This window comes from Lissotriton helveticus, chromosome 2_1 (assembly GCF_964261635.1).
Source record: "Lissotriton helveticus chromosome 2_1, aLisHel1.1, whole genome shotgun sequence".
NCBI classification, from domain to species: Eukaryota; Metazoa; Chordata; class Amphibia; order Caudata; family Salamandridae; genus Lissotriton; species Lissotriton helveticus.
Window position 1 is genome coordinate 1,365,546,991 of NC_136059.1, and position 24,093 is coordinate 1,365,571,083.

The 24,093-nt window shown below is 46.4% G+C and overlaps 1 protein-coding gene across 2 annotated transcripts in view; it reads left to right on the forward strand.

Moving 5' to 3' along the window:
- The window catches only part of HELQ (helicase, POLQ like), a 494,226-nt gene extending 472,115 nt beyond the window's left edge, over positions 1 to 22,111 (forward strand). For both annotated transcript variants that reach the window (XM_078676301.1, XM_078676302.1), the window contains 2 exons: positions 953 to 1,087; positions 21,911 to 22,111. In XM_078676301.1, the coding sequence (XP_078532427.1) occupies positions 953 to 1,087; positions 21,911 to 22,027 (252 nt within the window). In that variant the 3' untranslated portion in view covers positions 22,028 to 22,111. The remainder of the gene's footprint in view (positions 1 to 952; positions 1,088 to 21,910) is intronic.
- Positions 22,112 to 24,093: the final 1,982 nt, after the last annotated feature.

A 24,093-nucleotide genomic window follows, 5' to 3' on the forward strand; every position in this document is an offset into this window, starting at 1 on the left:
AACTATTTTGCATAATATCTTTCAGAGGAGATTCTGATGTCAGGCAAGTACTCTACAGCATGCTTCCAGAATTCTAAAAGAACTAAAACATTTATAAGTCAGTAGAAAATCCCTGTTTTCATTCTCAACTGTATGCAATGCATTTTTTAAAACAATACAAAAATGGATTGCATGCTTAAAGAACAGCTCTACAAATACTCATTTCTTATGTAAAACCTCTTGTTTCAGTTTATTCTCCTACTTTGACTGGATATGTTACATTTGTCATGTATTAGGCCGGCATAGACATTTCTCCTTTGAAGTACATTTGGCTGTGGCATTTAAAGTCTATTGGTCTGGTTCCAGATTTGACAAACTTCTTAAAACTGCAAAATTGTTTACTGCATCTACTATTAAAACGTTTTATTACAAAACCTGTAACTCTTATCTCTGCAGACATTGTGAATATGCCTTAAACCAGCATAATAGGAGCTTCTGGTCTTTCAATAGACAATGTAAAGATCTAATTTTATTAAAGAGACAGAAGGTGGATGCCGTGGCTGGCTGCAGTGTGTAGTTTGTTCTCTCAGGCAGGCTGGTACCTATGAATTTATTTAATTTTCTCTAGCTGCTGGCAAAATCAATAGCAGAAAGGAAGTCCAAAACTCACCTCCATGAATATAATAGAACTAGAACTTTGTCATTGAGCTAGGAAAATCAGCACTGTATCTGCTCTACTGTCAACACTTAAGGCAGCTGGTGGGTGATGGTGCAAATGGCACAAACACTTACTGCCAAATGTATTTTGATTTATTAGGATCAGGATTTGCTTCAATGAATGAGACTTCTGAATATGCAGTGTTTTCTAACAAACATGTAAATATATACATAAAGAAAATATTAGAGAAACATACTTTTCTTTTGTAGCACATTCAAGGTAATGTTTTCTTACATTATGGATTTGTTTTTAAAGGCTCGTGCAAAACAGCTATTCAATTCTGGATATACAACTCTGGCACATTTAGCTAATGCAGATCCTGAAACAATGGTGAAGATGATAGAACATATGTCTCGGCGTCAGGCCAAACAAATTGTATCCTCAGCTAAGGTGAGCATATTGTATATTCAATGTTTAATGGCAGTAAACACATTCTCAGTCCAAAGTTCATTGAAAATAGTCAAACTCTTCTTTTGAGTTATAAGAAATCTAGACTAGCTTAGGATGGCACCTTATTGGGGATGGGTGCTATTCAGAAAGTGCCTCGCTCAGAAGACAGGACCAAGGTTGTTTGAAGAAAAAAAGAGGTGGTTTGAGGAGGGTTCTGGATTTAGAATTTATGAGCAAGTGCCTCTGGAAAACTATTAAACATGATTTCTTTTAAGCCCTGGAACATTTATCATCTTTTTCTTAATGCAGAGGAGGACAGGCAGTAGCTAATGTTTGTGGTGGAGTAAGCATATTTGGCCTGGTGGCTGCACCCATTGTATTCACAAAAATTGTACTGTATTTTCCTGCCAATGCATTAATCTGTACCGATATGTGGGTGATTGTTGAATAAAACTTCTTCATTGGAACTGGTGCTGAACTTCGTGGAGTTTGTAAATACCCTTTTGCAGCAGTAGGACTACTATATCAATCGAGAGATGGCCTCACTAACGCCGACCCAAGGACTCCTATTTAACTCAGAACTTAAAAGCTTTCCTTCTTCAAGACAGATTCCAGAGCATTTGCAAGATGGTGGCAAATTTGACCATGGTCCCAAATGGAAGCAGCCAGATCGGGTCTGTGTTTGCTGAGCCTTGTAGCCTCTTGCATCTTTCTTTATGAATAAAACTTGCCTCTGGTAGCAGCTTCTTCATTGAGTTTTAGGACAAAGGTAGAACACATTCTCAGGAAGCCTGAAAGATACTCCCCACCTTCCTCACCTCACTCCAGCTATGATTCAGATGACTCAGTGGGTGGAGAGCCTTTCTTGACACCATAGAACTAAGTGACTGGGACAGTGGATGCCTTTCTGTGGTGGATTGCTCAGTTGAGAAATGAGGATTCATTCATGTGGTCCTCAGAGCAACAACGGCTGCATATAAACATAATTGAGCTGAGAGCCATACATCTGGACAGGAAAGTCTTAGACCGAAGACTCTATGGTTAACAAATGTAGGTGTTGAAAGACAGCAGTGCTGTGAAATGTAAACAAGCAAGGGCCCTGAGCCAAAAAGCAGTGCATCTCTGGTTTTAGTGCATCAAGTTGGGAATTGGGATCTCAACTCCTTATATGGTGGGGAGATATAACATGGGAGCCGACCAATTTTGCAAGCTGTCCACCATTAAGCACAAAATTGGAGCTGCAGTAATGTGTAGTGGAGGTGGTCTTTTATAGGGCAGCTGTGCCACCCATAGACCATTTTGCGACAGCTGAAATTTCAACTGTATTGCTCCCTGAAGGGAGGCTCCATGGGAAACTAGTTCAGTCTGGGCCGGGCACTTAATCTTCACTTTGTGTTCCCACTTATCCACTTCACTCAGAGGGCTGTTCCAGAGACAGAACAGCTCAAGGCACATTGCATTCTAATCACACGAGACCTGGCAAGTTGTCCTTGATATTCAGTTCTCCTACAGCTGAGCAGAGAAAAATTGTGACACTTTTTCTTTTGTTTGTTCTCCTATGATTGTGGAAAATATTGCACTAGAATGGGACGTCATTACACCTTCTTGCTTAGAAGATCCTTCTCGATTATTTGCCATGTTGGTGGTGTAACTCATTGGGCCCAGTTAAGATTTGAACTTTAGACATCCTGAAATTTGTGGTGTCCTTGGCAGAGAAAGGGTTGAATGTAGGTACCTACAAGGGATACCTTGCAGCCATATCACGTTGTATTTTCTTCCTCTGATGTGAAGTATTTTTTAAACTTCCTTTGGCTGAAAATGGGTTGCAGGATAAGCATTTGTGGATTTCCTTCCGAATATGCATGGTGGACCGGAATTGGGTTCTAAGTTTCTTAAGAAAGTCTTAGTCAGAATTTTTGTATATTTGTTCTCTTAAGTTTCTGAAGTGGAAAACTGTGATTCTGGTGGACATCACTTGGGCTTTTCCTCCTTTCACAGCTTTGCTAACGGATAACATGACTGCAAGTTTAAGCAATATTTCTTGCCTACATTGGTTTTAGAATTTTACTTCTTGGACGTTATTTCTGCACCAACGTTTCCTCATCCCTCTAAAGAAGAGAAGCTTTATAGGCTTGACAAGAAAATTACTCCTCGCCTTTAAATACATAGCAGACACAGTTTTACATCACTAACAATCTTTTTTATTGATTTCGATTGTTTCTCTGTTGGGAAAACTGTAAGGAAACAAACCATCTGTGAAGGGATTTCTGATGTATGCTTCTACCTGCAGATTACTAACATTTCTATTTTTTCCTATGCATCAGATTGGATCTTGAAAACATTATGCTGTAGCTCCCATGTACAGATAGGTGATGCCATCGGACCTCATACCAACTCCGTCCTTCCTCCGAATATGATAACATAGAGCCACATATGCTTGCCACGCTTGCAGATTAATTTTGGGTCCTCTTTTTTTTTTCTTTCATAAAATTTGGAGCTCTGATCTCGTACTTTTTAATTAAGTATACAAAAAGCCATGGATGGAATGCCTGATTTTAGTTAGGACCCGTACATATGCAAATCAGTCTTGACCCTGCTTCAGTGAGAACAGTCGAGCCTGAACTGGCAGGCCAGGTCCTCCCTGAACAAGAACACAAGGAACCAAGTACTGGTTTGGCCCTGTTAGGGCTCATCTTGCAGGTATCGCTTGGTTCCAGTACCAGTGTGCACGGGCCCCACGTCTGGGCATACCTGTCCTACTTAGGGTGACATATAAAAAAAAGTGATGGATGGGATTCTTGAATTAATGTCAGCCACTAGTAATCTCTCAGGCTGCATTCCAATAAATCATTATTTTGTACACCATGCCACCGTTTTTTAGGACTGTGCAAGGATGTCTCCCACTAAGGCCACAGGTTTAAGCTGTGCTGCACTTGTAGGTAGTAAATATCAATCACGGAAACGTACAATGTCTATTTCTGATGCCTGGTCTCCAAACACAACTTCGAGTCGTGCAACAAATGTTCCCTGATGCATCAGAATGCAATCAGGGAGCATTATTCGAAGTTTTACATGGCCAAGCACAAGAACCAAGGCTGGTACCCTTCAGTCTTGAGGCTATTCCCAGTCCCTTTTTTTTTTGCAGGTTTGTCTGGGCAAGATTTGTTAATTCTCAGGTATTCTGGAAAAAATTCCAATTCCGCAGTGGTATTTTATTTGTTTATAGTAGATTTATTCGTACTCTATTCATAAGAGTGGGTGAAAGAAAAAACAGCCAACACGTGTTTCACCCCCTTACATGGCCATCCGGCCTGGGGCTTCCTCAGAGCGGGTGTTAGTTAAATAAAGTCTATCAGCGTCGTCGGTCAAAATAAATATTCTCGGAAATTCTCAAGTTACAGGCAAAATGCCAGGGCGGGATGCTGTGGTCTGGTCACGTTGGTGTAATCCATTTACACCGACGTGACCAGACCACAGACAAACCTGCAAAAATCCTGCTTACCCTAGGGGGCTAGGGGTCACTCCCCCTGTCAAGGGCAAGAATCAAGAAGAGAAGGAATTCACGCTCCTGTCTGGCGAGTAAGGGATTGGGACCTCTTTCCCCTCACTTTCAAAAACTATTCCCAGTCCTTGTTGCCATCCTCCCATAAGTCCAAGATAAAGTCAAAAGACAAGTCTTGAAACAAGAAAAACAAGTAGGGCTGAGCTCTGTCCCACCTCTCCCAGTCCACGGAGCAGTTGAGGAGTCTGCACTTTAAGATCTAAATCTGGCGTCATCGGCTGATTCATACCCAATTTTGAGATTGAAGCTGGTATGGCTGATATGTTTTGGGGCCATCATCGACTCCACAAATGGCTGAGACATTAAGGAGGCAATGCTGCAGTTATTGTAGATGATTCCAGGTGCCTCTGGCAACATCTTGGGGTTTTCTGAATCTATTGAGTGTGCCAGTAGGACTTCTGCTGGTGGGACTTTAACTGGCACCAGCTGACCCCGTACAGCCTCAGCCTGGCCCTCTACCAGCACCAGAATGTGCCTCAACATCTTTGCTGCAGGCACCACTTTTTATGCTTAGCTCTGCTCCAGCTCAGCGGTGCAGGATCTAGACTCCGTCCTGATTACAGATCTTGGCCCAATGCTCACTACAAAATAACTAAAGCATAGACTGTGGCTTGCGAGGATTCTCCTTCAGTTCTTTTCCTTTGACACCAGTACTATCCGAGGTTGGAAGTAATTTTTGATTCTAACTCCAATATGGCCCAGAAGGTCAAATGGGTTCCAACAACAAAGACTGTGATGATGAAGGAGGCAATTTACTCCTTCATTATGCTGATACTCGTCACCTCCTCAACCTTCATAGTGTGAGTGATTTGGACCCTTCACCTGAAACGGAACTGGATTTTCCTTTAATCCACCCCTATTAAAAAGAGTGCATATTTTGCAGTGGTTTTACACAGGGCCATGAATGTATTTGAGTTACAATTGCCCAGAGTGCAGTCTACAGCAAACTTGCTGACTGAAATTTTGCAACCTTGGCCATCGATGGCTGAGCCCTACTGCCATTTAACAAAGCACTGACTGAGTCTTTTGTGGCAGCCTGGTCTAAACCTTTTCCTGCAACAACCACGATTCACCCGATTGCTGATCACCACAGGCATGCTTGTGGGGACCCTATTCCCTGACTCTGAAGAGTCTTGTCATAAAAGCGTAGATGAGCAAGGACAATTCTAATGCGTTCTTTCCTTCTCCTCCAGATAGGGAGTCCAAAAGGATTGCTGCCCTAGAAAACAGAGTTTTCTCTTCTGCAAAGTTTGGCCCTCTGATGAATTAATGTTGTATAAGCTATTGGAATGCTACACACGTGCTCTTGGATATGGTGAGCAAGATCCTGCCCACTCTAGCGGAGGATTTTAGGTAGCCCTTTGTCCCCAACCGTACATGACAGACTAGATGCATCAAGTACATTCTGAGACCTGGTGTATAGGCACCAGCTGCGTTATCAAACAACATGCTTGGATGTGTGCTACTGGGTTCTCTGAAGATGTCCAAGCCTAATTGATTGCCACATCTGATGAAGCCATGCTTTTTAGTATGAAGGTGGATTCCTGTCTGGAGCAGTTTAAGGATAGGTGGACTACTACTAGCTCCCTGACGTTACTGTCCCTGCCTTCTAGTTACATTAGTAGTACAAGAAATTCCGTAAATACCGTAGGGCCATGCCTACTGATTGAATAAGCCCTCACAGTATGTCTAGCCCTTTCATGGCTCTAACAGGGGTGGTGATGGCTGTAGCCATGACCACCAGCAGATGCAGTAGTTATTTTCCTCTTCACCAGTCTCAGTCGCCATCAAAGCGCTTTAGTTTCTCCTCACATTGTCTTACTGCACTAATAATCACCAGATTTTCATTTTTTCTACTCAGCTGGCATGCAGTTACTGTTGACCAATGGGTCCTCAGGGCTGTTCAGTTTGGTCATTCTAGTCCCGGCTTGTCCATCTCTTCCCATGTTCCTCCAGTATGTGGCCAGACACCAGCAGTTCATGCCACCATCCTAGGCGGAGAAGTTCAGACACTGCTTGCCAAGGGTGTGTAAAGTGGTTACAGGAAGCAAAGAGGGGTACAGGGTGTTACCCTTTATTCTTCTTGGGGTTCATGAAGGACTGGGGTGCTGAAGCCAATCTTGTATTTCAGACCTCTGAACACTATGCTCAGGTAGAACAGATTCAAAACACTGACATTGGCAGTGGTCTTGGAAATCTTAGATCCCAGAAAGTGGATTGCAGGATATATACTTTAGTTTGCCGATCCTACGGGTGTTTTCTCTGGTTTGCCGTGGGGTCAGAGCCCATCCAGTTAACCTTCCTACCCTTTGGTAGTACTTCTGAACCTTGGGTGTTCACAAAAGTGATGTCTGTGTTCACAGACATCTTGATGACTGAAGGCAAAAGCTGGGATTGCCTCATTTGGTCTCAGAATATTCGAAACTACAATTATGTTGCTGTCCACCCTCGATTACCTACATCCACAGGCCATAAAATCCCGTCTTCAGCCTGTGGAGAGAATTCCCTTTGTTGGCCATCTGGGACACTATAGCTTTGAGAGCCTTTACTTTTGTGCTACAAGTCTGGGACATTCAGGCTGTGACCTCTGTTTCTGATGGATGCATCTGCCTGTGGATTCCTCACCTTTTGAATTACCCCATGCTCAGCCCTCCATGTAAACTTTTTTCCATAACTCTCCCACGTCGACGAGGACGTCACAATGGAAAGGCTCTGCATGCGACTCCGCGTGAAGTCATCTGAGCCATAAGAAGACCTCGTTGGCGTGCTGACGTCCGTTCCCTTTTTTCTGCGCCGTTGATGCGTAATGTTTTTTTTTCCAGGCCTCTCCATTTCTGGAGTTTCGTTGTTGCAGATTCTTCATAAAATTGTAGCAGTGTCATGGCTACCCAGAAGGAGTCTGGTTTTAAGCCTTGCAGGGAATGTGGTGGTCATATGTCTTATCACTGACCCCAATAAGGATTGCTGTGGTGCCTCTCATCGGACTACGACGTCGAGGGGTGTTCATCATGCATGCGCATGAATTCGAAGGCATTGAAAGAGAAGGAGGCCAAGCTGTGTATGGCCAAGGCGAAGAAACAGTATAGGGACCGGAAGAGGACGAGTCTGCATACCTCGAAGTCGTTGAAGAAACACAAAAAGAAGCGGCGTCATGGATCCAGACGTCGGTCATCGAGGGATAAATCACAGAAGCCGGGGTCCCCGGTACTCCTACATCAATCAATCAGTCATTTGTTAAGCGCACTACATACCCGCGAGGGTCTCAAGGCGCTGGGGATGGAGGTGGGGGCCGCTACTGATCGAACAGCCATGTCTTTAGTATCCTCCTTAAGGTCAGCAGGTCTTAGGTCTGTCGTAGGCTCATTGGGAGGGTGTTCCATGTCTTGGCGGCGAGTTGGGAGAAGGATCTCCCGCCGGTGGTTGTTCTTCGGATGTTGGGGACGGTGGCGAGTGCGAGGTCGGCGGAGCGTAGCTGGCGGTTGGGGGTGTAGAAGGAGAGCCGTCTGTTGAGGTAGGCTGGGCCGGTCTTGTGGAGTGCCTTGTGTGTGTGGATGAGGAGCTTGAAGGATATCCTCTTGTTGACGGGGAGCCAGTGCAGGTTTCTCAGGTGGGGGGTGATGTGGCCGTGTCGTGGTACATCGAGGATCAGTCGTGCCGAGGCGTTTTGGATGCGTTGTAGTCGCTTGATGAGCTTGGTCGCGGCTCCCGCGTAGAGGGCGTTTCCGTAGTCGAGTCTGATGCTGACGAGTGCCTGGGTGACTGTCTTTCTTGTATCTGTCGGGATCCATCTGTAGATCTTGCGGAGCATGCAGAGGGTGTTAAAGCAGGAGGAGGAGACGGCGTTGGCTTGCTTGGTCATTGAGAGCGTTGAGTCGAGGATGATTCCCAAGTTGCGTGCATGGTCGGTGGGGCTCGGGGCTGCCCCCAGTGCCGTTGGCCACCAGGAGTCGTCCCAGGCTGACGGGTTGGAGCCGAGGATGAGGACCTCCATCTTGTCCGAGTTCAGCTTTAGACGGCTGCTCTTCATCCAGTTGGCGAAGGCCTTCATTCCTTCAATGAAGTTGGCTTTGGGGGTGATGGGGTCCTTGGTGAGGGAGAAGATCAGTTGAGTGTCGTCAGTGTAGGAGATTATGTCGAGGTCGAGCTGTCGGGCGACGTGTGCGAGCGGGGCCATGTACATTTTGAACATTGTCGGGCTGAGGGAGGATCCTTGGGGTACGCCGCAGATGATCTCGGAGGCTTCGGAACGGGGGGAGGCGGACACTCTGGGTTCTGCCGGAGAGGAAGGAGGTGGTCCATTCCAGATCCTTGTCTCGGATCCCTGCGGCGTGGAGGCCTGCGCGTAGTGTGCGGTGGCAGACGGTGTTGAAGGCGGCGGAGAGGTCTAGGAGGATGAGTGCTGCAGTCTGCCCGTTGTCTAGCAGGTTCCTGATGTCGGTGGCGGCGATGAGGGCGGTCTCAGTGCTGTGGTTGCTGCGGAACCCTGACTGGAAAGGGTCCAGGATTCTGTTCTCTTCAAGGTATCTGGTTAGCTGTCTGGTAACGATTTTCTCGATGACCTTGGCCGGGAAGGGGAGCAGAGAGATGGGTCGGAAGTTCTTAAGGTCTCTTGGGTTTGCCTTGGGTTTTTTGAGTAGGGTGTTGATCTCTGCATGTTTCCAGCTCTCTGGGAATGTCGCGGTCTCAATGGAGAGATTGATGACGTTGCGTAGGTGGGGTGCGATGGAGCTGCTTGCTTTGTTGAAGACGTGGTGCGGGAATGGGTCTGACGGAGAGCCGGAGTGGATTGTACTCATGGTCTTGATGGTGTCATAGACGCTCACGCTGGTCCAGGCTAGCAAGGGGACGTGGTCGATAGTGTGCGGAGGGTCTGTTGTGTTGCTGTCTGTTGGGGCTGTCTGGGTGTTGAAGCTGTTGTGGATGGGTGTTATCTTGGGTTGGAAGAAGGTGGCGAGGGAGTTGAAGAGCTCCTTGCTGTCCTGTGCGTTGTTGTCGAGGCGGTCTTTGAAGGAGGTCTTCTTGGCAGCCCTAATGAGATGGTGGTGGTTGCGGACGGCGTCCTTGTGTGCTGCATGGCTGTCCGGAGTTTGTTCACTATGCCATTTCTTCTCTAGTTTCCTGCAAGCTTGCTTGGAATCTAGGAGTTGTCGGGCAAAGCAGCTGGCCCTCTTGCTGGTGTCTCTGTGGGGGGGGGTTTCTTCAGCGGGGCGAGAGTGTTGGCGCAGTCCTCGATCCAGCGTCTGAGGTTGTGGGCAGCGACGTCTGTGTTGGATGGTTCGGTGGGTGGGCTGAGAGTGAGGTTTGCATGTTGTTGTCTTCGGTGATTTTGCTCCCGTGGCGGAGGGGGATCTGTTGGGTGGTCGTTCCAGAAGAGTTTGGTGGAGTGGCTGACTGAGACGTGCAGGCTTGAGGAGAAGACGGGATCGAGCGTGTGGCCGGCGGAGTGGGTGGGCGTTGTGACGAGTTGTCTCAGTCCGAGGTTGGCGAGGTTATCAATCAGGGTTGTGGAGTTGTTGTTGTTCTCAAGGTGAAAGTTCAGTTATCCGAGGAGGATGTAGTCGGTGGAGGTCAGGGTGTGCGTGCTGATGAAGTCTGCGATGGAGTCGCTGAACTGGGGGCAGGGTCCGGGGGGTTGGTAGACGAGGGTGCCTCTGAGGGTGGAGTTGGGGTCTGTGTGGATCTGGAAATGCAAGTGTTCGGCAGTGCGGAGCGCGTCGTCGGTGCTAGTCGAAACCCTGATGCTGTTCGTGTGGACGATGGCGATTCCTCCTCCGACTCCGTTGGTGCGGTCTCTGCGGGTGATCTTGTAGCCGTCTGGGATGGCTATGTCTGTTGGGTGCGAAGGAGTTGTTCAACCAGGTCTCTGTCAGGAAGACGACGTCCAGGGAGATTGTGTTGAGCAGGTCCTAGAGCTTGGCGTGTTTGCGTGCGGAGCAGGTGTTGAGTAGTATGCATCGGAGGTGGTTGAGGTCTTTCTTGGCGGGTGGTTCGTCGGCTCTGTGGCTGGTATAACTGCAGTTCCGGCAGGTGAAGGGACCGTGTGTGCATTTCGGGGCGGCCTTGAAGCAGGTGTGGGTCCATCTGGGGTTGAGAGCGTGCAGAGAGCTGGTGTCGTCGTAGTGGCGGCGGTCGTCATGGCGGGTGTGGGGGCCAGGGGTTCCGGCGCTGGGTGCGGTCCAGGCGCAGACGGGCTTGCCGCGCGCCAGCGGCCGGCATGTATGGGGAGGTGGGAGTGAGGAGCAGCTGGGAGGCGGGAGGCGGGAGGCAGGGGCAGCGAATAGGCAGTCAGAGGGGCGGAGCCGCAGGGGACGCAGCGCGGGGCGGTGAGGAGCGACGAAGGAAACAGAAGGCAAAAGGGCACAACAATTGAGGGGGTAATGAGTGGCACAGAGGGCAGAAAGGTCACAAAAGGGCAAAAGGTCACAGAAAAACGGGGTGAATTGAGTGGTACAGATGGCAAAAGGTCACAAGAAAAGGGCAGAAAGGTCACAAAAAACGGGGGGAAACGAGTGGCACAGAAGGCAGAAAGGTCACAGAAATGCAGGCGCAGCTAAGCAACAGAAGGCAACAACCGGCAGAGAGACACGGGGCAGCGAGGGGAACAGAGGGAGATAACGGGCACAGGCAGCGGGGGAGACAGACCACAGCAGTCACAGACACAACAATGAAAATGCAGTCACTACATCGGGAGCAATGTAAGAAAATACAGGCAATACAATGGAGGATGAGCAAACCTACGGCCTACCACTGGCCACCAAGGATGAGGTGCAGGTGGTAGCCTGCGGGTGGTGGAGGGCCTCGAACTTCCTTAGCAGAGGCAGCTGGGGCAGGGAGGCACAGGTGGTGCTGTGCGGAGTGGGAGAGACCTACCTGGTGGGGTCAAGGGTTATTCGGGAAGGTAGTAAGTAACTTGTTCTTCAGGCTTGTTTTTAGTTCTGACACAGATGATTCTGAGGGTTCTCATTGTCTTGTGCGTGCTGCTGGTGCCTCATGCTGATTGGCACATGTTGGCTCAGCAGTGGAGACTTAGTTTCAGTAGGTCCAGCACTGGGGGACTGCCTCATCTAGCAATTTAGGTACTAGGTACACTCCAGATTGGATTCGGGGGTACCCTTGTCAGTCCCTAGTATATGGTACCCATGTACCCAGGGTATAGGTACCCCATAGGCCTCCCATGGGCTGAAGCATATATTATGCCACCCATGAGAGGTCATTCAAAATGGAACTATAGGCCTGCCATTGCAGCCTGTGTAAGATGGTACATGCCCCTCTTACTTTAGATATAGGTTTACTATATCTAATGGGTCACTGTACTTAAAACCTAGTCATCCCTTTAGCAGGCCTTAACCATCCTGAAGGCAAGATGCTTGGCTCTAAGTGAGAGGGTGCCACTGCATGAGCAGGACACCCATGCAGCCTACGGAGTCCATTCTCCCAGGTTGTCAGTGCATCAGCCATTTACGACATAGAGTGGTATTATGCGACCATGTGATGACCAACTCTAAAATGGCTGAAAGTAAGCCTATCGTGTTTGGTGTCAAACATTGTGGAATCATAAACCCCCACACAAGGTTTGATTCCAGCCCTCAGAAGCGAGCGTTGTTGGGTCCCTGGTGTTTCCGGTACCAGCCTTCTAGTCCCGGGCAGTACAAAATGGTTGCTGCCGACCAAAGAGACATTTCTGCCCTCCTGTTGCTAAGCTAAGCTCAAGCAGAGGAAGGTGGAACATTAAGCATCCTGTCACAGGGAGGTGCGACCACCTCCCAGACAGGACTTAGTGTATTAGGGCTGGGTGGGTGCTCCTGCCAGTGACAGAAAGTCTACATGAGGGGCACATTTGGTGTCCCTGTACATAGTCCAGTTCAAACCAGTCCTGGGAACCATTGGCTCCCGCTCTGGCGCGAAACTGGACAAAGGACATGGGAGTAACCTCCCACTGTCCTGACCCTTCCCTGGGAGGGTTCCCTGAATCTGTCCAACCCTCTCCCTTGGGTACAAAAGCGCTTACCTGTCTGTAGGACCCTAAATTTGACGTGGACAAGATTTTGAACCAGAAACCACTGAACTTCAACCATCTGGACTCTCTGGACTTCGTTTGGGCCCGACTTTGTCTCCCTCTCAGTCTGAAGCATTGTCTGTGCCTGTGCACCATACATTCTCTGTGCAGGACCTGTGGAGCATGAAGGGCAATTGACTATATCTCCCTTGGAGTGAAGGAGTCACTCCCCTGCAACCGCAGGCACCATATCTCAACTGACTGGTCTGCTGCTCCTGAGCTCATACGGCCTCCAAAGGCCACAGGAGGTGGGTTTCAAAGTCCTTCGAAGTCTGAGCTGCCCTCTTACCAAGTTTGAGGGCAGAATCCCTCGTGGGTGATGTGCACCGCATACTTTTGCAAGTGCCTATGCTTGTTGGCATTTCCAAAACAAGTGCACTGGGCTCCGAGTAGCCCCAACCACTGGCACCATTTCCTACAAAGAACTCCGGCCTCCTTGCACAGAGTGCTCCGTGGGCTGCTGCTTTGTGAAACTGCTCGTGGTCCCCACGTGACTCCAGTGCCTATGGCCTGTGGATCCTCTTGAGAGTCAACACTGCTTTTCTTGGGCTCCCCTGCTTGCTCCAGGCTAGCCCTGACTCCCCTGTGTTTGGTGAGTCTACCCGACCTTGCTGATCCGAACCGTAACCTTTCTTGACCTTCTTCATGGGTTGCCGCTGCCAAAGCTTGTTGGTTCCCCAGTGGACACTGACCCCTCAGCACTCGACATCCTTCGTGGGGCAGCTCGTATCCAGCTCCTGGTCATCCTCAACGTCTCCTGGTCCCCTTGGCTGCCGAGTCAAGAAATCCTCAACGCACCTGAAGCACCCGACGTTGGTGGGCATTTGTCTACCGAGCCCCTGTTCATTCCTGAGTGACCCAGACTCTGTCCCCTCTGCCTTCGAGTACTCTTCATCACGAATCCACCTTTGGATTCCATCGGACATGTTTCTTCTTCTCCACAGTGGCTCTTCTTCGAAGTCCTCCATAGAGATCGATTGCGGTTTCTGACACCACTTCAGACCTATGCACCCGGCTTCCCTGGTACTACTGTATCTACGGGTGGGGTGGCTCTCCAACCTACTAACTTCCACAGGTTTTCTTCGAAGTCTATTGGGAAGGGTCCTTAAACTTTAAAACTGCAACCACGACTCTCCCATAGAATTGTACAGCGCACACGGTCGTGTTCCCACACTGCACCCGTCCTCCATGGGGTCCCTACTTACTCACCTTGGGTGGTTACTTGGGGTCCCAGTGATTCTACATACTCTAGACACTGTCTTGACTCTAGTCGTGGTTCTTATACCACTATTTTAGTATATGGTTTGGTCTCACCCCGGAGACCACTGTGTATTAGTGCTGCTTACAATTGTTTCTGTGCTACAGCATTGTATGCTTTGTGAGTATCTTTGTGTAGAAGATACTGTGTCGTACTTAGTGTGTTATATTAATAAATACATATATTTATAACTACTGTGTGGTTCTCCTTTCATTTAACCAATACTATAAGGTTGCATTCTGGTAAAACAAGCTGCTTAACATTCCTTCAAGACTAAGCCTGAAGGCTGCTTTCCACAACTACCACTTAGATAACTTTCTACGGTTATCTTTGACCTCTTAAATCACTATAAGGGTTGTTTGGACTGGTGCAAGGTGCTCACTTTAATTAGTGGACAGCATATACCAGGCCAACTTCTCACAATCCACCTCTGAGCCAATGGAGATCACCTGCAGTGTCCCCCGAGCTCATCCCTCAGCCCCACACTCTTCAACGCATATATGACCCTGCTGGCAAACATCGTCCGATCCAATGGTCTCAATATCATTTCCTATGCAGATGACACCCAACTCATTCTCTCACTCATCGACGACCCCATCACCACCAGAATCAACTTCTACAGATGCATGACAAATGTCGCTGACTGACTGAAGAACAACTGCCTGCAGCTGAACACAGACAAGACGGAAGGACTGATCTCTGGTAACAGCAGCAACACATGGAACAACTCCTGGTGGCCATCAGACCTAGGACCCACTCCCACTCTCTCCAACCATGCCCTAAACCTCAGAATCATCATTGACAACAAAGTCGACCTGAAGTCACATATCTGCGCCGTCTCCTCTGCCTGCTTCCTCACTCTGTGCATGCTACGTAAGATCTTCACGTGGCTACCCCTACACACGAGATACACCGTGACACAAGCCCTCATCACCAGCTGACTGGAGTATGGCAATCCCCTCTACGTAGAAATCTCTGCAAACCTTCTACAGAGACTTCAGACCATACAGAAAGCTGCAGCCTGACTCATCCTCTGCCTTCCCCGATGAAACCACATCACACCCCCACCTCCGGAAACTCCACTGGCTCCCCATACAAAATAGATGCCAATTCAAGCTGCTGACCGATGCACACAAGGCTCTACACAACCAAGGGCCGACCAACATTAACCTCCACCTGAACGTCCACCAAACATCGAGAAGACTATGTTCCACCTTTCTTTCACTTGCCCATACTCCCCTCATCTACCCTAGCCGAAGTGGAGGACGCTCCTTCTCCCATATCGCAACAAGGACCTGGAACAGCCTCTCCATGCACCTCCGGGCCATCACTTCACTTCCGAATGGCCCTCACGACCTGGCTTTTCAAATAAGCTTGCAAGCTCCTGGATACCCTATCGGGTGATTAGCTGGGCTTTATAAATACTGATTGATTGATTGATTGATCGATCCAAAGGTGTTACTCCCTCCCGTTTTTGAGACCCCCTCCGCCCATCCCACCCACTCACAACCCACTCATTCTTCTACAGAAGAGGAGAGACTCCATCGCCTGGATCCAAAAAGAGCATTCTCCTACATTGATCGTGCCAAAGATTTCCAGGTGGACGATCACATTTTTGTTGGATTTGCAGGGGAAAAGAAAGGTGAGGCAATTCAAAAGAGAATCTTCTTCTGTATTAAGATGTGCTATACAGTGGCCAAGAAACAGCCCCCTTAGGGTTTAAAAGCTCACTCTACCGGAGCTAATGCTGCAACCAATGCATTAGCTAGAGGAGTCCCAGTCTTGGACATCTGTCAGGCAGCTACATGGGTATTGCTGCACACGTGTGCCAAATGCTACCTCCTCAACAGTTAGGTCAGGTAGTTTGGCACATTGCCCACTTGGTCCTTCAGGACTTCTTTGTGAGAAACAATCCGCAGACCCACCTCCAGGGATAGATTTGCTTTGCCATCTATTCTAAAGTAAGGATTCTGCGGCTGAAAGTCTCTATCAGATGAAAAATGTACTTACCTTCGGTAACGCTCTATCTGGAAGAGACTCTATCTATCCCCAGATTCCTTACCGACTCCCTCCATCCTCCCTGTTCTGCGGACTGTCTTCTCTAATTTAAGAGATCCTTTTGAACCTCACGTTTGGCACACTGGTTGCTTTTCCTCAGCTTTTCTCTGCTTCTGGTGCAGAAAAAAACCCAAGAAATTAGGCCAGCGCACTGGGGTTGTGCCTATATAGGCACAGCAGATGTCACTTCCGGCATGGACAATGTCACCGACACTATGCGGAGCCAAACTTCGCCACCTACCGGCATGCAAGGGTATTGCTAAAAAAAATGTCCAGATCCACTCTGACACCTGGGAATATTCTAAGGTAAGGGACCTGCGGCTAGATAGTCCCTACCAGATAAAGTGTTACTGAAGGTAACTTGTTTTTTTTCACCTTGAAAAAGTGATCAACCTGGGAAGCTGAGAAGACGTAGACTGGTCAAAGACCCCAGATCACTGCCCCATAGAAAGCAAACATTTAGATGTGCTGCAAACTAAAGTGATCTCACTAATATACTGCATTATCATAAATAGTACACCAGACACACTCCAGAAACTCCAGGCAACGTGGTAAAAGGGTATAGGCTCAGTGAAATATATTGTTTGGGAAGCTGCGCAAATGCACCCCAGAGAGGGGGGCACTAAGTCCAGACTGAGGCTTGTGCAACTTAAGATCCTTCACAGATTATACTATAATAGAAGTAGCTATTTAACCGCATGCGCGCTGCGGCGATTTTCGCGCTACGCGGCTTTTTTTCAAAAGCCGCGTTACATGACGAGCTCAGCTCGTCATCAGCGTGCGAGCGGCGCAACTGATGACGAGCTGAGCTCGTCATCAGCGCCGAAGGGGTTAAGACAGGCCAGGCCCAAAGCCCCATAAGTCTTGGATGCAAGGTAGCTGAAGACACTTTTCTACACACACTCAGGGAGTGTCCTCCAATAGAGGCTTATAGGGCCACAATTGTGAAAGAATTGGAAAATGCTTGATGCTACTATCCCAGTGATACCACAGTACATCCTACTAGGCATCCTCTGCGAGGTGGACCTCACCAGGGACGGCCTACTGTTCTGCAGCCTTGGTTTCATAGTGGCAAAAAGGACATAGCCAGATGGTGGGGTTCACCACAGTGCCTGACCAAAAGGCAGAGGACCTCGGCTATGGACATGTGCATGGCAGCAGATAGAGTGGTTTACACCAGCACGGGTTGCCCAAGGAAATTTGAGACGGTCTGGGGGGATTGGAGGCAGCAATATGACTTGAATTGTGAAGGGCAAGAGACACAGGATCCCTAACTGGAGACACTGCATGTTATGAGGGTAGGAGGAGCTGGGCGAGAGTAGTGCTGTTGAGGTGGGAGTCTTCCCGCGGAATGAGGGGAGGCGAGGGAGCAAAACGATGGGACTGGGTAGGTTACAGCAGATGTGGGACAATTTGATCTTTGATGTAAGATGTAACTGCTACAGACTGGCACGAGCATGTCAGAAATCACTTGTTTTATGTTTAAAAAAGGAAATAAAAACAGTTGTTTTTTTTATCCTTGGAAGGTAAATGTAGAGCCTACGAAATCTTCGGAGCTGAATGTAGATCCTAAGAAATCTTAAATCAATAGACTGAAAAGGGACACTCGAGTCAATATGAAATCAGTCACGTTGGTTCCCCAGTATCAAACACGAAATCCTGCTTTGGTTTGTTGGTGGAGGACAGATGTTTAGTGGAGCACCACACTGGTCATTATTTGCATTGCAGGTCGTAAGCAGGAAAAACGATCTGTGGGGGCTCCTTCATTCAAGGTGCTACTTTTATAGCAGAATTAATTTTTATCAGGTGTGCACTTTTCTGCGTTTAAACAGATGCATCTGTTTTCCATCAATGAGGACGTTAATAAAAGCGTGAACACTTATTGAAATCAGTAGAGGTGCCTGGATCATAATTGTAAATTGGAATTAATATTACCAAGTCTACCTTTATCATCCATTTGCATTTCTACACCATGAACAAAAGAGCCTGAAGAAGGTTATCATATGACCCTTCTTTGGAAAGTGAAGAGAGACTTTGTGTGCAGAGGAAAAGCGATAGACTCTATCTAAGTGAAGTGACACATTACAAAAAGTATAGCATACCTGGCTGTGTTTTGTGAGGAAATTAGTATGTCCGCTGGTTATCGCCCTGCTGTAAAAAAAAAACGAATAGTTTTCCTGGTTAGACCATCTCCCACTCTAATAGTGGCATGCTTCATCATCTGGTCTCATCGGGTTCCCTAAATACCAGGATGGGCTCAACCGTGTTTCAGGGAGCTCTTTGGATATTACTTGAGCCTACTTGAGCCTGGGTTTTCAGGGAATAATAAAAATACCTTAAACAACTGAGGTATTCCTTAAATTACGGTTGGTTAAGTATGATTAAAAGATTCTTTGGGGGGGTATGACGATCTAATGGCCTTGCACCCTAATAACTGGTCGACATGTTTCAGCACCAAGGTCAAAGCCCTCTTGGATCCAAGGCTTTCATCAGGACTTAAACACTGCCCTGGAGTTGTTCTCTAAAACAAAAAAAAATTAGGTAAGACATGCACATATGTATCACTCATGCATGCATCAATAAGAATTTTACTCTCCTAAATTGCTGTCTTTCAATCTTGATTCCTACATCGAAAGTATTAGTCATAGTATTGGTTGCCAGAGTGATGTTACAAACATATAGTCCATCAATAAGTAGTACTCATTTGTGGCCCTCTGGTTGCATCACACTCTGTGCTGAAACCACACAAGTCGGTTCAAGGCAATGCATGCATTCATGCAGTGGAATTTCAATATAGATAAAATGGTGAAAAGATCAAGTGCCCGTGAGCAAATGTGGTAGATGAATACACAGCCAACATGGGTAGTGAAAATCATGTCCCATCGAGCTGTGGTGCATATTTACCCACAATACGGACTTACCCAACTACGGAATCCTATATTACCAACCCCATGAGAGAAGGGGTGGGCAGGCCTATGTAGTCATACACTGGGGTAATCAAGACATCAAGCGAGAGATACGCCTACTTCCCCATTTATTTTTAGAAAAACACAGACATCAAGTGAAACTACTCAGAGCAGTGCAAGCTATGTTAGGTTTCAATATAATGAAAGGTTAAAGCTTTAAAGCGTCGCTTAGTTTATCTAGGGTAGCATTCCACAGCAGACCTACTGTGAGTCCCGCTCTCCTTCCGGTTCATCACCAAACTGGTGGTGAGATCCCCAGTTTATGTAGTCCTTGCGGTCAGGTGGTTGAGCTACGTGTACATTTGCGGCAACATGGTGACAACATAGCCATGTGCGCTGCTAAGGTCTCATGGGTAATAGAGTTCCCGGCTCTTGCATCTCCAAACACGGACGAAGTGGAAGCTCCCTGTCACCACCCCCTCTATGTATGATGGAAGAACCACAAGTCATGTCTGACAGCTTGTTTACTCGTTAATATTTCTTCTGTTACTTACGGCCAGATACTGCATAATATTATGGAACAGGGAAATGCTTTTTGTCCCTCCCCACCCACACTCCATAACAGCAATCTCATAGGCCTTGACATTAACTTAACCCTGCAACAATGGTCATAAACACACTTGTCATTTGTTTCTAGAAAGGAAGGGGGGTCCAAAAGAGACTCCAAGGCTATATCAGTTTTCACTTAGTTTATATAGTTTATATACTTGTCATTTGTCACATCAACTGATATTATTAGGTGCACTAGGTTCATTTATACAACAATCCATAAATGTGATGACTACTTTATCCATAAGCATGACCTATGAGTACAAATCACATAATGCCAAATTGTCTACAGTATGCTTTATTCACCCCAAAAACTATTCCTGGCTGTGACAAGGAGCTCCCACTTTGTATGCGCTCGGAGATGCAAGGGACGGGAACTACATTACCCATGATCCCTTACCAGCGCACACAGCTATAATGTCGCCAAGCATGAGCATAGGCCTTGAACACCCAACTGCTGAGGAATACATAAACCAGAACCTCCCCACCAGTTGGGTGAGGAGCCGGAAGGAGAGCGAGACTTATAGTATGTCTGCTGTTGGGATGCTACTCTTGACAAACTAAGCGGCTGACTCGGGCTATGTGGTTCTGTTATACTGAAACCTAACATAGCCTGCACTGCTCTAAGTACTTTCACTTTGTCTATGTATTTCCCCAAAAACAAATGAGGAACTCTGCGTTTCTCCCACATGATATCTTGATTACTGATTACCTCAGTGTGTGACTACAGGGGCATGCCCCCCACCCCTCCATCCCTTATGGGAATATATGAATCCCTAGTTGGATAAGTCCTTATTATGGGTAAATATGCACAACAGCTTGATGGGACACAGGTTTCACTACCCATGTTGGCTGTGTATTGATTTACCACAATATTTACTCATGGCGCACTTGGTCTTTTGACCATGTTATCCATAATGAAATTCCACTGTATAAATGCATGCAATGCCTTGACCCTTGTTGTGTGGCTTTAGCACTGAGTGTGAGGCAACCAGAGGGCCACAAATGAGTGTTACTTGTGGATGGACTGTGTATAACATCACTCGTGCTACCATTATTATGATGGATACTTTCTCTCGATGTACAGCAACTTAGGCGGCTATAACCTCATGATGCATGCATGAGTGTGGTGTATGTGTATATGTATTGTCTAAATAAAAGCTTTGTTTTAGAGAACAATTACAGGGCAGAGTTTACGTCCCGTGAAAGCCTGAACCCAGTTATTAGGGTAAAAGGACCATTATTTCCTTATCCACAAACAACCGTGAGTAAAGGGATACTTTGGTTGTTTAAGGTATTTTTATTATTCTCCAAATACCCCGGCTTAAGTAAGATCCAAAGTGTTCTCTCTAATATGCTTGTGCCTATCCTGGTGTTTAGGGCCATTTTGGGAACAGAAGATGAAACATGCCACTAATAGAGTGGGCGACGTGTAACAAAGAAAACTATTTGTTTTCTTTAGCAGCAGGTTGATAACCTGAGGACATACTAATTTCCTAACAAAAAACTGTCAGATATGGGTAATTTTTGTAAAATGGTATTTCTGCATCACCTAAAATTGGGGGATTTTGACATTAGCTGCCAGTTTTCCATTGAAAATCTAAGTAAATTACCTTTTTCCATCACACGTTTCTTCGTTATCTGATTAATAAAATTATTATCTCTAAAAACAGCTGCATTAAGTATTGACATTGTTTGTCCATACTAAGTGTTAGAACTTTGGAAACTAAGAATATATTGAACCTCATTCAACTCGGGCTTTTGAACCGGCCACTTGCTTTTCTTGTGTTTTTTGGGTTCCAGTTCCTTTTAGGGGCTTTTCTTGCCTTATCTTCTATATTGGTTGCCTGTGATTATATGTGCAGGAAAGCCTCACCACAATGGTCGCACACACAAACACACACACTTTCCAACTCCTACCTTCACCAAACCCCCCTTCGGGCAGCTTTTTAGCAGGTGAACCCATGATGTTAACCTGAATCACTTGGGCCTTGGTTACCAGGACATTATCAAGTGATGCTGTCACTTGGAGCCTAGAAAGCTAAACGTAAAAGGTTTTTGGCTTCAAATGATCATATAGCCATCCATCCAACATTCAGGTGAGACCGCTGGTGTCAGAGGCCCAGAGTTGAGAGCACTACGGGCTTCTTGTTCTCAAATCAAAATGAGTGTGAAACTGGCGGACAGTAGCCTGAAATATATATTTATTAACCATAGTTAAGAGACCAGAGCTGGTGGACATTCAAAACACTCAAGCTGGTGCCTAAAGGAATATTACAAAAGGCAGTTTTGCTCAACTACAGACAATAATGTTAGTTATTATGTAAAACATTTGATGTTTGAATTCCAATCTTTTTCTTCTTTTTTCCATTAGATGTTGCTCAGTGAAAAAGCAGAAGCACTTCAAGAAGAAGTTGAAGAACTACTAAAACTGCCTACTGATCTCCCTGGTCTTAATATTCCGTCTGAGGATAATAAAGTTGCTAAATAAAGTCCTTGCCTCTGAAGCAGACCTGATTTTCTTTTTTAGCTACTGAAGTAATTTATGAGCATAATAAATCATGGAAACAACTTGTAACATGCTTCTTGTGTTTTGTCTATGTATTTGACATATAATAATGTAACACGGACTTCCAACTATGGGGCCACAGAATCTCAAGGGAAATTTCATCAGGGCAGGCTAATAGAATGCATAAAAACTGATGTCAACATTTCTAGAACAGAATAATTACTGCCAAACAAAGACTTTAATCATTTAAAAAGATCTACTGAAGGAATTATATATTTGTACTTCAAGTTAATATTTATTTAGATTTTTTTATTTCTCATGTTAAGATGTTAGCCGAATGTGTTGCCCTAACATTCACTGGTAACTGCCCATGTTAAAAGTTCTGTACTGCCATTGGCTGCTTCTTAGCATGTAATCATTTACATGTGAATGAATGTAGAACCTAATCTCTAAATGATCATAATTAAACATAGCTATACATAACATAGTGCAGCAAAGGGAGGTGCAGAAGCTGACTGGGATGAAACTCTGGGACCTTATTGGGTTATCGGCCCTTGGGCAACTGGAAAGGTGTGAAGTAATTCCAGGACCTACAAAAAATACAAGTTGCATGACTCGCAGATTTTTAAGTATTTACAAGTGCAACATGGCCTACAGGCAGAAGGAATAGGATGGGCGGAGCTAGATGAAAGCTGCCCCATTGAATGTAGGATACTTGCATACAAGATGACCTGCAAGGCCGTATCACAAACATACCATCAACAACAGACCAGACAATCTCTGCCCCCGATCCGATGGAAGATATAGACTGGGATACAGCACTGATGCACCCCTAGGAAGTGGCGATTAAGTCTAGCCCGAGGCTCATAAAACTCAAAATCTTCCATAGGAAGGGCAGGAGCAAGAGAGGGTGAAACAAGATAAAAGGGGAGGATACAGAGACAAAAGGGATCCAGAGACAAAAGTGGTGTTTCCTGAGGCTCAGTAGGTGGGGTGAGGCGTTAGGGCATTTGTATTGTTGGAGTGAACACCCTTGTAATTGTTGGGAATGGAAATTAATGTACTTCAAGAGGGAGATCATGCACATGTGATACAGTTATTCAATGAAAGATGGTATGTTCAGATTTAATGGATCAGTTAAAATTGCCCCTTGGTTTTTCCTTTTATTGCAAATCTAACTGAGAAAAAAAGTAGAAAGAAGAGGTTTTAGAATGGAACTTTTGGATCAAACAGAAGACCGAAAGAATCCAAGTGTGATCTCCCCGACAACACAGAGTAGGAGAGTAGAGCAGGAAACAATGATTTTGATGTAAATTAATGCCCTTCGTGGAGTAGGTGGCATTCCGACTAGCATTGAAGTGGCAGTGAAAGTGATGACACAAAGTTGAGAACATGTCGAGCAAACTGGTCAAGTTGAGCATGAGGTAACAGCTAAGGTCACCAGGATTCTGTCAGGACCGGAGGCTCCGATTACGCTTCTCTGTCTAAGCTTCTTCAAAACAGCAGCCAATTAAATTAAAAAGTTTCAAAACACACTACATTTCCCATGATTCCATGACAGTCACCTGATCAACCATAGAGATTCAGCCCTATATAACACTCTTTCATCATCTTCAGCTTCCTCTTTTTTTGCTGCTTTGCAGCCAGTTAAGTACATTCCTTGTGTTTGCTATGGTTGTTTATTGCCTAATGTACTTTCATTACATGCTTTGCATATAGCATGTTGTTGCGCTGTTATTACACCTTATTGCAGGCTTTTCGTTCTTGCTTTGTGCTGCCATGTGCTGTTTGTGTCTGTACGTGTGTTACTTTGCTCATGGTGCAAGGGATAATTTTTCCTTCCAAAGAGATGTCTTTCCACCCTTGTCTTTATTGTGGAGCGGTAGACGGGGAGTGAGGCTGCGCAGGTGACAATCTCATGGTCCTCTTTCTAGAAAGATGTTTGGGTGGCCAACGCACATGCGAGACAGCCAAAACTTAGCCTTCCGTGATCTGAGGGCTTAGATTGAACACAGGGAGACTCGTCCAAGTCTCTTGTATCTGCCCTA